Here is a 13,714-nt window from a genome sequence, read left to right as displayed (position 1 = left end):
AGAACCCTGGGATCATGACCTGAGCCAAAGGCAGACGCTTAACCGACTGAGCCACCCAGGCGCCCCAACAACCCAACTTTTAAATTTAAAGCTCATTCCCCTAGCCCCTTTCTGTTATTTCCATTATATAGATTGACCTGTGTATGACCTAAGGTTAAATAAGCATTAGTCAGAAAAGAATGATCAGGGGCGCCTAGGTGGCTCAGTCGTTAAGCGTCTGCCTTCAGCTCAGGTCATGATCCCAGAGTCCTGGGATCGAGCCCCACATCGGGCTCTCTACTAGGCGGGAAGCCTGCTTCTCCCTGTACCACTCCCCAGCTATGTTCTCTCTCTCAAATAAATAAAAATCTTTTCAAAAAACCCCCAAAAATGCAAAGTATACAAGTTCAAAGATGGTATTAAAAGGTAAGAGATGGGAAATAAGCTTAGTAGAAAATGATTTGAAAAATTGAAAAATAAAAGCCTTATTAGATACTATAGTGTATAAAATAAACATAAAGCATAGAGAAAATAGGCTGGAGGAAATAAAAATGGAAAATAATAAACTTAAAAGCTACAAAGATAATAAAACAATTGAAATCCTACATATGCATAATTCACATTCCTGATGAAGAGAATTGAGTACATTAAATGTCCAGATACAAGAAAATTTTCTTGAAATAATAAAGAGTAATCAAGAAATATCCTAATGAATTTAAGACAAAGGATTATAGGGACATCTAAGCAGAGAAATCAAGTCCTATATAATAAGGGGGGGGAAAAATCAGGCTGGTCTCATAGCAAACTTCATAAGGCAATGAAGCAAAAGGCTCTAGAGGTCTGCGGAAAATGAAGAGTGACAGGAATTTCATACCTAGGCAAAGCTGTTTTCTTTAAAATGTAAAGAGAATAGGCATTCTATTCACTTGGGAAAAAACTGCCTGATAATGAAGTTATCCAACAAGAGATCAAATTAAGGACTTCGAAAAAAGCAGTAAAAGGAGTGGTACCAAACATTTTAAAGACTAAATAATGGGAAATAATTTTAGGGCTCAACTTTTTTTTTTTTTTTTTAAAGATTTTATTTATTTATTTGAGAGAGAGAGAATGAGAGAGAGCACATGAGAGGGGGGAGGGTCAGAGGGAGAAGCAGACTCCCTGCCGAGCAGGGAGCCCGATGTGGGACTCGATCCAGGGACTCCAGGATCATGACCTGAGCCGAAGGCAGTCGCTTAACCGACTGAGCCACCCAGGCGCCCAGGGCTCAACTTATATGTGAACATTGTCTACGTAAGAAGTAATATAACCAAGAAGTAGAGGAACTGTTAAGTGTGCTGATTTCATTTTTCGTAACAGGAGTCATACATGGTTTTTAATTAAAACATATGTGAGAACTAGGAAAAAATAACTCTACCCTCTTTAATGTTTTCTGTAATTGTCCTTAATTTCAAGAGGAATCTTTTAGAACTACCATAGAAAAAGCTTTTTTTTAAAGTTGAGCATTTCTTTCACATTTTTTCTTTTTTTAGATCCAAGTAAAATTAATTTGCTATATTTAGTAAATATAGCGTATGAGCCCACTTTTGTAAAACTCTTTGTAGGTATGTATGTTTAAGAAAGACAGCTGGGGGTGGAGAGGGACGCCTGGCTGGCTCAGTTGGAAGAGCGTGTGGCTCTTGATCTCAGTCATGAGTCTGAACCCCACGTTGGGTGTAAAGATTACTTAAATAAATAAAAAAAAAAAGAGGTGGAATGAATGAAGTTCATCAGCTCTTAATAGTATTTATTTCTGGTTGATGATGGACTTTTGGGTGGTTTTTATACTTTGTTCTTTAATGTTCCTTTCTTAAACACATTTAAATTATCCTTTACAAGGGAAAAAAATGAATTGTTTGGACTTTAAAGCTATTTTATAAGCTTACCAACACATTTTATATATTGTTTGTTGGGACCACAAAATGGTAACCACTTTCCAGGAGGGCAATTTAGTAATATATAGCAGGAACCTTAGAACTTGTATCCTTTAACCTAATAATCCCATATATAAATATATAAATTCACCATACTAGAATTATATACACAAAAATAGCTTTATCCCATCACTTTACATATTTTTTATATAGGAGGAAAAAAGCAGAAATGTCCCATCTGTAGGGGACTAAAATAAATGGTACATTATTAATATTCATACTTTTGAATAATCTTTAATGACAATGAAAATATTAATCTCTCCATGTCATTAAACATTATACAAAACATTTCAAAACAATATGATCTTAAGTGTGGTGTGTGTGTGTGTACTCTGTAAAATTGATAATTTGGGCACTTCAATCGCTCTACAATGAATTTGAATTCACAATCAAAAACTATGAGAAGTTTGCAAACTTCTAAAACTGAGATACTACTGTATAAATTACAAACTAAGAGTATTCTATTTTTCCACTTGGTACAGTTTTGCCATTTATTGAGGACTGGTAATTGCTGAAGGAGGGACAAGTGAGATGCTGAAAGTTACTATGTAGAACACTGTCATATAATTAAAACCTAGGTTACTTTTGCCCCAAAAGTACCTTTTGCCAGGTGGTAAAATGCCTTCCTTTAGAAAGTAAGGCTGAGCTGGGGGCAGTCTCTTGTTGGAGATTTTTTTCCAATAAAAATTTCAAATATAGACAAAAGAATAGCGAAATGAACATCCTGTACACCTCATCATCTGTTCTCCAAGACTAAATATATGAAAACTAACTTTTTAAAAAAATCCTGAATGCTCCAAGTCATACCAGCATTCCTTGTTCTCCTGCACTTCACTTTATTGCACCTTCACAGATTAAAAAAACAAACCAAAACTCATTAATAAATTGAAGGTTTATGACAGCCCTGCATCGAGCAAGTATACTGGTACCTTTTGTCTAATGGCATTTGACAACTTTGTGTCTATCACATTTTGGTAATTCTCGCAGTATTTCAAACTTTTTTATTATTATATTTGTCACAGTGATCCGTGCCGTGGTTTGGGGTGCCACAAACCATGCCCATATAAGACAGCAAACTTAATAAATGTGTGTATTCTGACTGCTCTACTGACTGGCCATTACCCTGTCTCCCTCTCCTTGGACTTCCCTATTCCCTGAGACACAATACTGAAATTAGGCTAATTTATGACCCTACAATGGCCCTAAGTGTTCAAGTGAAAGGAAAAGTCAATCAATGTGGCAAACTTCACTGTCTTATTTTAAGAAATTGCCACAACCACCCCAACCTTCAGCAACCACCACCCTGATCAGTCAGCACTCATCTACATCAAGTCAAGACCCTCCACCAGCAAAAACACTACAACTCACTGAAGCTCAGCTGATGGTTAGCATTTTTTTTAGCAATAAAAGTAATGTTTTAATTAAGATGTATATTCTTGCACACTTAATCAACTACAGTATAAACATAACTTCAATATGCACTGGGAAAATCAAAAAAGGCGAGGGCGCCTGGGTGGCTCAGTTGGTTAAGCGACTGCCTTCGGCTCAGGTCATGATCCTGGAGACCCAGGATCGAGTCCCGCATCGGGCTCCCTGCTCAGCAGGGAGTCTGCTTCTCCCTCTGACCCTCCCCCCTCTCATGTGCTCTCTCTCTCAAATAAATAAATAAAAAAATCTTTAAAAAAAAAAAAAAAAAAAAAAAGGCGTGTGACTCACTTTATTGTGATACTTTATTCCAGTGATCTAGGACCTAACCTGCAAGACTTCCGAGGTATGCCTATATTTTAACACAAAAATATACACTGGGCCAGCTATCTCATTAAAAAAACAAATGAGTGAACTCCATTATTTAGTAGGATTCTGAGAAATAATGAAGTTTTAAAAACTAACAGTAAATACACCTGATCTTAACATTTAATAAATACCTTTTCAGGACTGCAAATACGGCAGGAAAGCCCTCAACCTCCCGCAATAGATTTCAAGCATCTTCCAAGCTGGAAAATATGGCAAAAGCCCAGGTAGTCTCCTATTTAAGTAATGCATATCTGAGAAAGCAGAACAAAGATAATACACTGCCCTTAAAATACATTTGTATTTACTTATTCTGCAGATTTCCAAATCTATAGGATCATTTAGTCCAAAATCCCTGGCAAATATATAACTGGGGATTTTAGACAAAATGACCTCAACCTCAATGTACCAAAATACCACCAACAACACAAGTTTTAATTTCAACTATAATCAGTGATTATTGGTAAAAACCATCCTGGCAAGTGTGCATTCTGGGGAGTAAAAGAATTCAAAATGGATAGCCTGGCACACACTGGTACCTCAGTAAATAAGAAATATCTTTCCTCCACTCTAATTGCCAGTATCAGTCTCACCATTTAAAAACTCTCCTTCAAAAGATCTGTTTCAATTCTCTTTCCAACATAAAAGTGTGCTACCTTGGATTTCATTTTATTGTTTTGCACCTCAGTTTTCTCAATGATAGAATGGAGATAGCATATGTTTCTGTCAACTTCATTGGGTGTTGTGAAGATCCAGTAAAATAAAAGACAAAAAAAGATCCTTGATCTCTAAAACTAAGTCTGTAATTTAGAATACTCTATTCATGGAGAGTAAAACAAATGTCCTAATTGTTACATTATATTTCCATGATCTAACAACCATGTGAATTAACCAAATTTGACTCTTGTCAAAAAGATTTATTAACTTAAAATAGAATTACTTCAAATACAGACAAAAACAACTTTCTGTTCAAGTTTGAGTATTTTCAATATACAAGAATGTAAAAGAAAAAAATTCTGAATCTTCACGTTGTAGTTTTATTTTTTTTTTTTTTTACCTTTTAAAAAGTTTTTGGCACTACAAGGTTCTGTAAAGAATAGAAGTGACAAATTTAAAACACATGAAAGTTTTTCCTAATTCTTAAGAACAATATATATAAAGTCTGAAGCAACCAAAGTATGAATACAGCTAATAGAAAATAAAGAATGTAATTTTTAAATTCTCTCTTTATACAATTCATCAAGATTAAACAAAACATAAAATTCCCTTAAAAATAGGGTAATAAAATAGATGAAATTTGTATCACTCAATTTGGTGATACTAGTAAAAACTATAGTTCATATTTATATACAAATAATACAGTCTTTAAAAACAGTCTTAGAATTTAAATAAGCTATCTAAACGTGTTAAAATTTTAAATCAGGACCTGATTTGTTTTGCTTTCCATTAAATGTCACTTTTTCTGCTGAATGTAACTGACATTGAGGTACGGATACCCTTGAGACAGCAGGATTGGCTGGTTGCTGTGCATCGGTAGACCAGCTGAAAGAAAATGGACTCGCATTACTCCGACACGTTTCCTCTTGGTGGGTGGGGACAACGCTCTCTACACCGACGGGTGGCACATCTGTCTGTTGGACACAACACAGACAGGAAACTGAAAGGCTTGTGCCTATTTAACTGACAACCCTTAGAATTTAACTTGTAGCTAGTTCTTTTTTTCTATTTATACAGTAAAGAGGAGATAAAGCATGTCAAAAACATTTAGCAGGGGAAGGAGGAGGACAGAAGGGAAATGTAGGTATGTGAAAGAAAAGAGAAGTGAAGGGGAGGAAACAAGGGGAACAAATTCACCAGGGAAGAACTTCCGACTCCCCCCACAACCCCACTGAGCCCTAAAAGAGTTTGTATGACCAAAAGTAACTTTCCTCAACCCCAGTTCTTTACTCAGAAGAATAAGCCCACCATACTCAATGTTCTGCCACTCTATAGTACAGGGATGTCCCAGCAGTAAATGGGATAGTTTAGGAACGCTTAAATGGAATCAAGTCTGAAACCTGTACCAGGGATTTCCCCTTAAAGTTATCATTTCATTCAGTCAACATTTACTGAGTGCCTTTCTTTAATTTCTTGAACTCCTAGTTTAAGTGTAATAACTTTGACTCTAGTTTTTTAATTCCTAGGTTAACTAAGAGCTGAGGGCCAGACTCAGACTTTCCCTATTAGAACTAAAATACCTTTGAGGCAAGCAGGCTAGATAAAATGCTACAAGTATTCCTTAGTTTGTAATATTCATTACTTAGATCAAAGCCATTATTGGTACATCAGCACCAACAAAATATAATGAATTCTAATGTCATTCAAGTCTTAGTTCAACAGAACGAATCTGACTATGTCACTACTCAATTCAAAAACTTCTATTAGAAAAAAAAAAAACAACAAAAAACAAAAACTTCTATTAGATCCCCACTATTTACTAAACTGAGTCCCAAAAACTTCTATTAGATCCCCACTATTTACTAAACTGAGTCCCAAAAACTTCTATGTAATATGGCCTCAGCCTACCTTCTCTAACCTCATCACCTACACATCTTTCCCATTTACTTTATACTCTAGCCCTATTATTTTCTCCTTTTTTCTCATTATGTCAGACAAATATCATTGACTTTGCATATATTATTCCCTCAGCTAAGAACTCTCTTCACCTGTCATCTCTAAAAAATCTCTAGGGAAAAAAAAATCCTTTCTCTCTTTCACAATCTAGTTCAAATGTCAAAATCTTGTGTGAATTGATCCTTGGTGTCCCTATCTCCTATTATATCTCTGCTAGGATAACATTAACTGATTCCCTCTAAGCTCCTATCCTTGTTTATTTTACATGTCTGGCTCTCCTAATAAAATGTGCATTAGGTATACAGGTTTTACTTAATTCTTGCTTGAACAATAAGCACCTAGCACAGTGTGACACACAGTATGCTCTCTCAATAAATGTTTATCGAATGCATAAAATTTCGCTCCTTGTTCCTGGCCTTCACATAGCTTCCTTGTCCCAGAACTAAACCCACCCAGCCGGTTAATGAATTTGTAAGCAACGGTACCTTGAGTATAGAATGGTTTGTTGGGCTGAAATCTGGCATTTCCCTGATGCATGAAGTTTTGATGCAAACCATAAGGCCACGAAGCTGGGACAAGAGGGAAATGGGGACGTGGTGCATGTTCCCAAGGAATTGGAGGATTTAGTCCTGGAAAGCCTGGCTCTGCATTTCAACAAGACAGGAAAGACATACTTTAAAACATCAGTTTGTTCATTTAAATATTCCTTCATTCCACAAAAATTTATTGAGTACCTACCACTGAACAAGAACAATGCTAAATGCAGAGGATACCAAAAAGAATCAAACACTGTAAATGTGCTCAAATTATTCATAAAAGAGACATACAAGAAGACGACATATAATATGTGGTCACTGCTATAACAGATGGGTGGAAGGTGTTCTAAAGAAGGGGCTAACACATTTGATTCAAAGATAGAGATGGTTTTCCTAAGATGATTAACTAAATTGAATTTTAAAGCACAAGGAACAAGTTAGGCAAAATGGGGCAAAGAAGGCACATTTTAGACAGACGGAATAGCATGTACAACAGCCAGAAATAGGAAAGCACAGCAAGTTTGGGAAGCTGCAAACAATCAGCGATACAGAGAAAGGAGTAAGGTAGGTAGTGATAAGAAAAAAGTCTGGACAGGTAAGGTAGGATTTACATTTCAAAGAACTATAGTACATCATTAAGGAACTTACATTTTATCCTACTAAAGACAATGCCAACTATCTTAGAAACAACTCTATCATGGCCTCGAAGGTGATTCTATTAGAAGCTAAAGCACTTCGTGTAATGGTTGAGAACTTGGGCTTTGGAGCCAACCAGGTTGATATTCAAATCCCAGTTTCAAAAATTACTAAGATTCAATTATGTACCTCAGGCTATTGTGAGGATTAAATTAGATAATAAAAAGTAGCGTGGCTTACACAAGTTCTGGTATGTAAGTAGGAACTCAAAAAAATATGAGTGCTATTCTTTCTATGGCAAACCACCCCACAATCTACTTCCCTTTAATATGTATCTGTAATCATGGAACACTACATCAAAAACTAATGATGTAATGTATGGTGATTAACATAACATAATAAAAAAGAAAAAAAAAACAATGAGAAATTTGAAAAAAAAAGATATATCTGTAAGTACATCTTTTTTTTTTAAGATTTATTTATTTATTTATTTATTTATTTATTTATTTATTTGACAGAGAGAGAGAGAGATAGAGCAGGAGCACAAACAGGGGGAGTAGGACAGGGAGAAGCAGGCTTCCCACCGAGGAGGGAGCCCGATGCGGGGCTCGATCCCAGGACCCTGAGATCATGACCTGAGCCGAAGGCAGACGCTTTACGACTGAGCCACCCAGGCGCCGCTCAAATTACATCTTTTCAAAGTACTTACTCAATCCTTTGGATCATTTTTGGTGGCTTTTCTCATTCAGGATCATAATGTGGCAGGAAATAATCTGAAAGACACTGTCCTCATTCACTAAACTTCCTAGCAGGAATGCAAATTAGGAGGTACCAGATAGGGAGGAGTACACAGCAAGAAAACTTAAAACCCATACTAGCCACATTCTTAACAAGCTCAGTTTTCTCAGGAGGTAACCAGAAAAACAAAGCAGCTGGTTCACTGAAAGTTCATAAAATCAAGTTACAACTAAGAGCTGAAGCTATACTACAGGGTATATTTTTTTCTTTAAATGAGACTGGGTATACATATTGGGGTCCAGATCAACTGAGAAATGATGTTTGACATAAAAGGGTATTTCTTAGAATATATTCCAATCTCCCTTGGCCATTTTTCACAAACAAATATTTTCATAATACAAACATGGAGGAGAGAAAGGATTGCTAACACAACTGGAGGACAGAAGCAATAAGAGTTATGGGCATCCTACAGAAAGTGAGCTAAATTTAAAAATGGGGGGTAAGTTAGCCAAGTTTTGGAGCAAAGCAAAAGGTGAGAGTAGGCAAGAGAGATATAAGGGAGAGGACTTTCCAGGCAGATGAACAAATTAAGTAAAGAATTAGGGATAAGAGACCGTATGGTATGTGGGATGTTAATTAGTTCATTAAGGCTGAAAGAGATCAACTAGTGGTGGTACAGGAAGGACTAAAACTGTGAAAACCAAGCCACTATACCAAAGGGCAAGACACTGGGTCTGTGTTCATGATTATATAACTCAGTAACGATCATGGTACATGTCATGGCATATATACAATAAACACTTGTTGAATGACAGAAGCAGAGATCACGTTAGAACAGCCATGTATGCCATATATCCTTTGACCTTGGAAATCTAAATGAGTTCCCACATTCTGGCATTTCTGCTCAGCACAATACATTATCTATATTGTTTCAGAAGAGTTCAGAGATACCTCCTCCATCATGGTGCTCTAAAGCAATAGCCTATTTTTGTTTAAAAAGTACTAAATTGGGTGCCTGGGTGGCTCAGTTGGTTGAGCGACTGCCTTCGGCTCAGGTCATGATCCCGGAAGTCCAGGGATCGAGTCCCGCATCGGGCTCGCTGCTCAGCAGGGAGTCTGCTCCTCCCTCTGACCCTACCCCCTCTTGTGCTCTCTCTCTCACTCTCTCTAATAAAAAAATAAAAATTAAAAAAAATAAAAAATAAAAAGTACTAAAATTTTTTTGAAAACTGATAAAGGGAGAAGAGTCAAGCTCAGTCTACTTTTCCTATACATACTATATTTCAAGATAATCAAGTAGTTAATAAGGAAAAGTTCTTTATAGAAGAATCACAAATAGTGAATAGAAAATCATTTTACAACCCTTAGTGAACTAAATGGTTATCAGCAATAATTATCAACAGCTACGATTATTATGTAAAAATTAATGAGGGGCGCCTGGGTGGCTCAGATGGTTAAGCGTCTGCCTTCGGCTCAGGTCATGATCCCAGGGTCCTGGGATCGAGCCCCGCATCGGGCTCCCTGCTTGGCGGGGAGCCTGCTTCTCCCTCTCCCTCCTACTGTTCCCGCAGCTTGTGCTCTCTTGCTCTGTCAAATAAATAAATAAAATCTTAAAAAAAAAAAAATTAATGAACTGTATAATGGATATCCAACTCATTGATCAATCTTAGGTCACTAAAAGATAACAGAAAGTTCTTTTTGAAATAAGGGAACAGGAACCATATAGCACCAACCAAAAAGTAAAATTCTTACTAAAAAAAATAACCTGAATCTAATCCAGACTCTGGACCTAACTAACAATTTACAGAAAATATGGGCATAGAGGTACATTTCAAACAATGTCACAAAAATAAAATTCAGCCAACACTAGAATGTAGGAGTTCTATAGTTTCTTTAATAAACAGTTTATATGGGAGAAAAATAATGAGGGGAAACTGTTATAAATTAAAGGAGGCTTAAGAGATATAACAACCGCATATAATGTATGGGGCTTTGTTTGAATTCTGATTCAAAAAAAGATCAACAATTTTAGAAAAACAGGTAAAAATGAACAAGGACTGGGTATTAGAGGATACTGGGTATGGGAATAGTCTTGTGTGTGTGTGGTTTTTTTTAAGAAATACAAACAAGTTTATACAGAAATTTGATCCAATGCCTGAGATTTGATTAAATACTAAAGCCAAAAGCTTTTTTTATTTTTTATTTTTTTTAAAGATTTTATTTATTTATTTGACAGAGAGAGCCAGAGAGCACAAGTGGAGGGAATGGCAGAGGGAGAGGAAGAAGCAGGCTCCCCACTGAGCAGGGAGCCTGACACGGGGCTCAATCCCAGGACCCTGCCATCATGACCCGAGCCAAAGGCAGACGCTTAACCATCTGAGCCACCCAGGTGCCCCCAAAAGTTTTTTTTAAATGAGGAAAAGGAGTGGGTCGCCTGAGTGGCTCAGCCAGTTAAGCATCCAACTCTTCACTTCGGCTCAGGTCATGATCTTGAGGTTGTGGGATCAAGACGCATGTTAGGCTCCATGCTCAGCAGGGAGTCTGCTTGAGATTCTCTCCCTCTCCCTCTGCCTCTAACCCCCTAAAATAAATAAATCTTTAAAAAAACAAAAAATAAAAGTAGTAAAGGAGCCAAGGACTAGCAACTACTGGTAACTGTTAAAAGCTGGGTAATGGGGGATAGGTTCATCATACTCTACTCTCTCTTTTGTATACATTTCAAATTTTCAATAATGGAGTTTTTAAAATAAAAATATTATTGGGGCTCCTGGTTGGGCATCTGCCTCATAGTTTTGGCTCAGGTTGTGATCTAAGAGTCATGAGATCGAGCCCCATGTCAGGCTCCACGCTCAGTGTGGATCTGCTTGAGATTCTCTCTCCCTCTCCCTCTGCCCCTCCTACTCGTGCACTTTCTCTCTCTCTTTCTCTCTAAAATAAATAAATCTCTTAAAAAATTACCAACTATTGCTTCTCGGTCTTTTGGCTAAGATCAAGTGTAAAAAATTATCAACTAAAAAGCTGGATATAAAACAAGATTTATGGTTTATCAAATATTTTAATTATGCAAATATTTTTTAAATGACTGGATCATAAGACACCTAAATATTACACGGAGTTATGTCTACGAATTGAGAATATGGATTATATTTTATTATTCGTATGTTCTATAATGAAAATGTATTTCTATAAATCAGGAAAAAACTAGTATTTTTTAATGCTACAAAGTGCTACTAATATCTTTTTAAAGAATTGCTCCTTACTGGGAGATAGTAAGAGTCTAGGGCAAAGAGCACAGGTTTTGAAGAAAGAAATTGGTTTAAATCCTGGATCTACTATGATTAATTATGAAAGCGTGATAATTAAGTTACTTAACCCTGCAATTTCCTCAACTATAAAATTAGTTTTAATAATACCCTACACTGAGCTGGATTGCAGTGAAAATTTAAAGTAACATTTATGTATATTACCTCATTTAATATTCACAACATCCCTGTGCCTTAGATGCTATTAATATCGCTATTTTAAGGATGAAACCAATGCACAAAAAGACTGAGCAACTGCCTAATGCCACATAATAAATGGCAGGGCTAGGATTCAAATCCAGACAGTGTGAATCCACAGCCCATACTCTTTATCTAATCCTATACTGCCCCTCATAAATATTGCTTGCCATTATTTTCCTCATATTTATTTCCCCAAGTTCAACCAATAATACCAATCACCCATTTCTATAGACAGATGCGAAAGAAGAAAAGGAAGGGTTACCCGAATTCCCCACTGTACCATTGTTCACCAGGGAATTTGGAGCCACAGTACGAGGCCAGTGTCCATCATGAGAGGAGTTAGGGATCGCCACAGGTCTGGCAGCAGGCTGTGCAAAGATGATGCTGGGATCGTTCAGGCCAATATTGCTGGGGGCACTGCCTGGTGCAGAGTGGATCACTGGACCGTGGATAGGCCAGGATGGGGCAGGGATCTGGAGAGGGTGCATTGGCAACAATCCCATATTGTGCATGGGAGAATACTGAGCTGGTGGTGACTGGGGAAAGTTATACACAGGCATCTGGACCTGATGGGGGGGCTGGGCTCCCTGCTGAGGTGGGCCAAGCTTGGGTTGGGATCCTGGCTGGGATGGAGACTGAGTAATGGCAGCTGATTGGGAAGAGTTCTGTGGAAACGGCTGGGGCTGAGGAGAATAAGATGGTGAATCAGACTGCAAAGAGAAAAAGATAACATTTTAAAATTAATTTAAAAACATGTTAATGTTATAAAAGCAGAGATTATCTAAATACAAAATTATGGAGTTATTTTATTAGGACATTATAAACACAACTCTATGAAGTGAGTAAGAGCCTCATTTTACACAAAAATAGAATTTTCTCTGAGACCCTCAAACCCTCTGACATATATATTACCCTATAAACCTTTTTACTGTCCAAAGAAGAAAGAGCCCAGACGTCATTCCCATCATGCAGAACTCATATTCCAACTGTAACTAGAAACTTGTATCTAAATATCTCACAGCCACTTTGATTCAGTCCCTCAACAAGTAACTGAGTGTCAGTTATATCTGGGCATTGTTCTAGGTATTAAAAATACAATACTAACATGTATGCCCTCATGGAACTTAAAGTTTATGGGGGAAAGGAGAAAAAGCAGATGAAGAGATTACATAAGCAATTACAATCAAATACAACAATTACTATGATAAAGAATGTATGATGTAGTGTTATAAGGAAATCCCAGACAGAGCAGGAATACCTCAATGTACTTTGGGAGGAAAAAAAGATAAGATGAATGAAAGTGGAAATCAAGAACAGCATCCCAGAGAAGTGACCTTTAAGTTGAGACACAAGGGTAAATAGCAATCAGTCTGATAAAAGAGGGAAGGGATAAGGGAAGGGGAGGAGTATTTCATGCAAAGGAAACAACATGACTGAAGGTCTATAGGCTCATGAACACCTGACTTGTTTAAGTAACTGGATTCTGAAAGCAGTTTATTATTACTGGAGTACAAGGGCAGGGGAATGGCAGATTTGAGGTTGAAGAACCAAAGAGGGACAAGATAATGAAGGGTCCCATAGACCTTACAGTTAAGACTTTTTATCCTGAGGGCACTGAGAAACCACTGAAGGGTTTCAAACTGGTCAGGAACATGATCAATCTGTATTTTAGAAAAATTATTCTGGCTTAATGGGAATGAAATAGAGAACATGGGGGTGGGGAGTGCGGGGGCAAAAAGACTAATGAGGGTGATTAAAAGGCTAGCCCTGATATGATGGTAACCTAGGCTAGGGAAATACAATATAGGGACAGAGAAGCAAATAGCTGTGAGCTATTTTTTACATGTAGAAATAACAGGAGTTGGTGACTGATTTAGATGTGGGGGTTGGGGGAAAGGGAGTAGTTCTGGAAACTAGAGAGTAGGATCATTCAATGAGATGGAGAACA

At 37.2% G+C, this 13,714-nt stretch overlaps 1 protein-coding gene across 8 annotated transcripts in view; it reads right to left on the bottom strand.

The window, feature by feature from the left end:
* Positions 1-4,993: 4,993 nt before the first annotated feature.
* TUT4 (terminal uridylyl transferase 4) overlaps positions 4,994-13,714 on the bottom strand; it is a 124,126-nt gene continuing 115,405 nt past the window's right edge. For 3 of the 8 annotated variants that reach the window (XM_032428971.1, XM_032428980.1, XM_032428989.1), the window contains exons 29-31: positions 12,029-12,476; positions 6,839-6,997; positions 4,994-5,371 (exon numbers count right to left, since the gene is read on the bottom strand). In XM_032428971.1, the coding sequence (XP_032284862.1) occupies positions 5,304-5,371; positions 6,839-6,997; positions 12,029-12,476 (675 nt within the window). In that variant the 3' untranslated portion in view covers positions 4,994-5,303. The remainder of the gene's footprint in view (positions 5,372-6,838; positions 6,998-12,028; positions 12,477-13,714) is intronic. The other 5 variants (XM_032428937.1, XM_032428946.1, XM_032428955.1 and 2 more) reach the window with 3 other exon arrangements.

The sequence above is a fragment of the Phoca vitulina genome, unplaced genomic scaffold (assembly GCF_004348235.1).
Source record: "Phoca vitulina isolate PV1807 unplaced genomic scaffold, GSC_HSeal_1.0 scaffold2, whole genome shotgun sequence".
In the NCBI taxonomy this organism is placed as follows: domain Eukaryota; kingdom Metazoa; phylum Chordata; class Mammalia; order Carnivora; family Phocidae; genus Phoca; species Phoca vitulina.
Note: the sequence above shows the minus strand (reverse complement) of the source record. Positions and strands in the feature narration are given on the sequence as shown.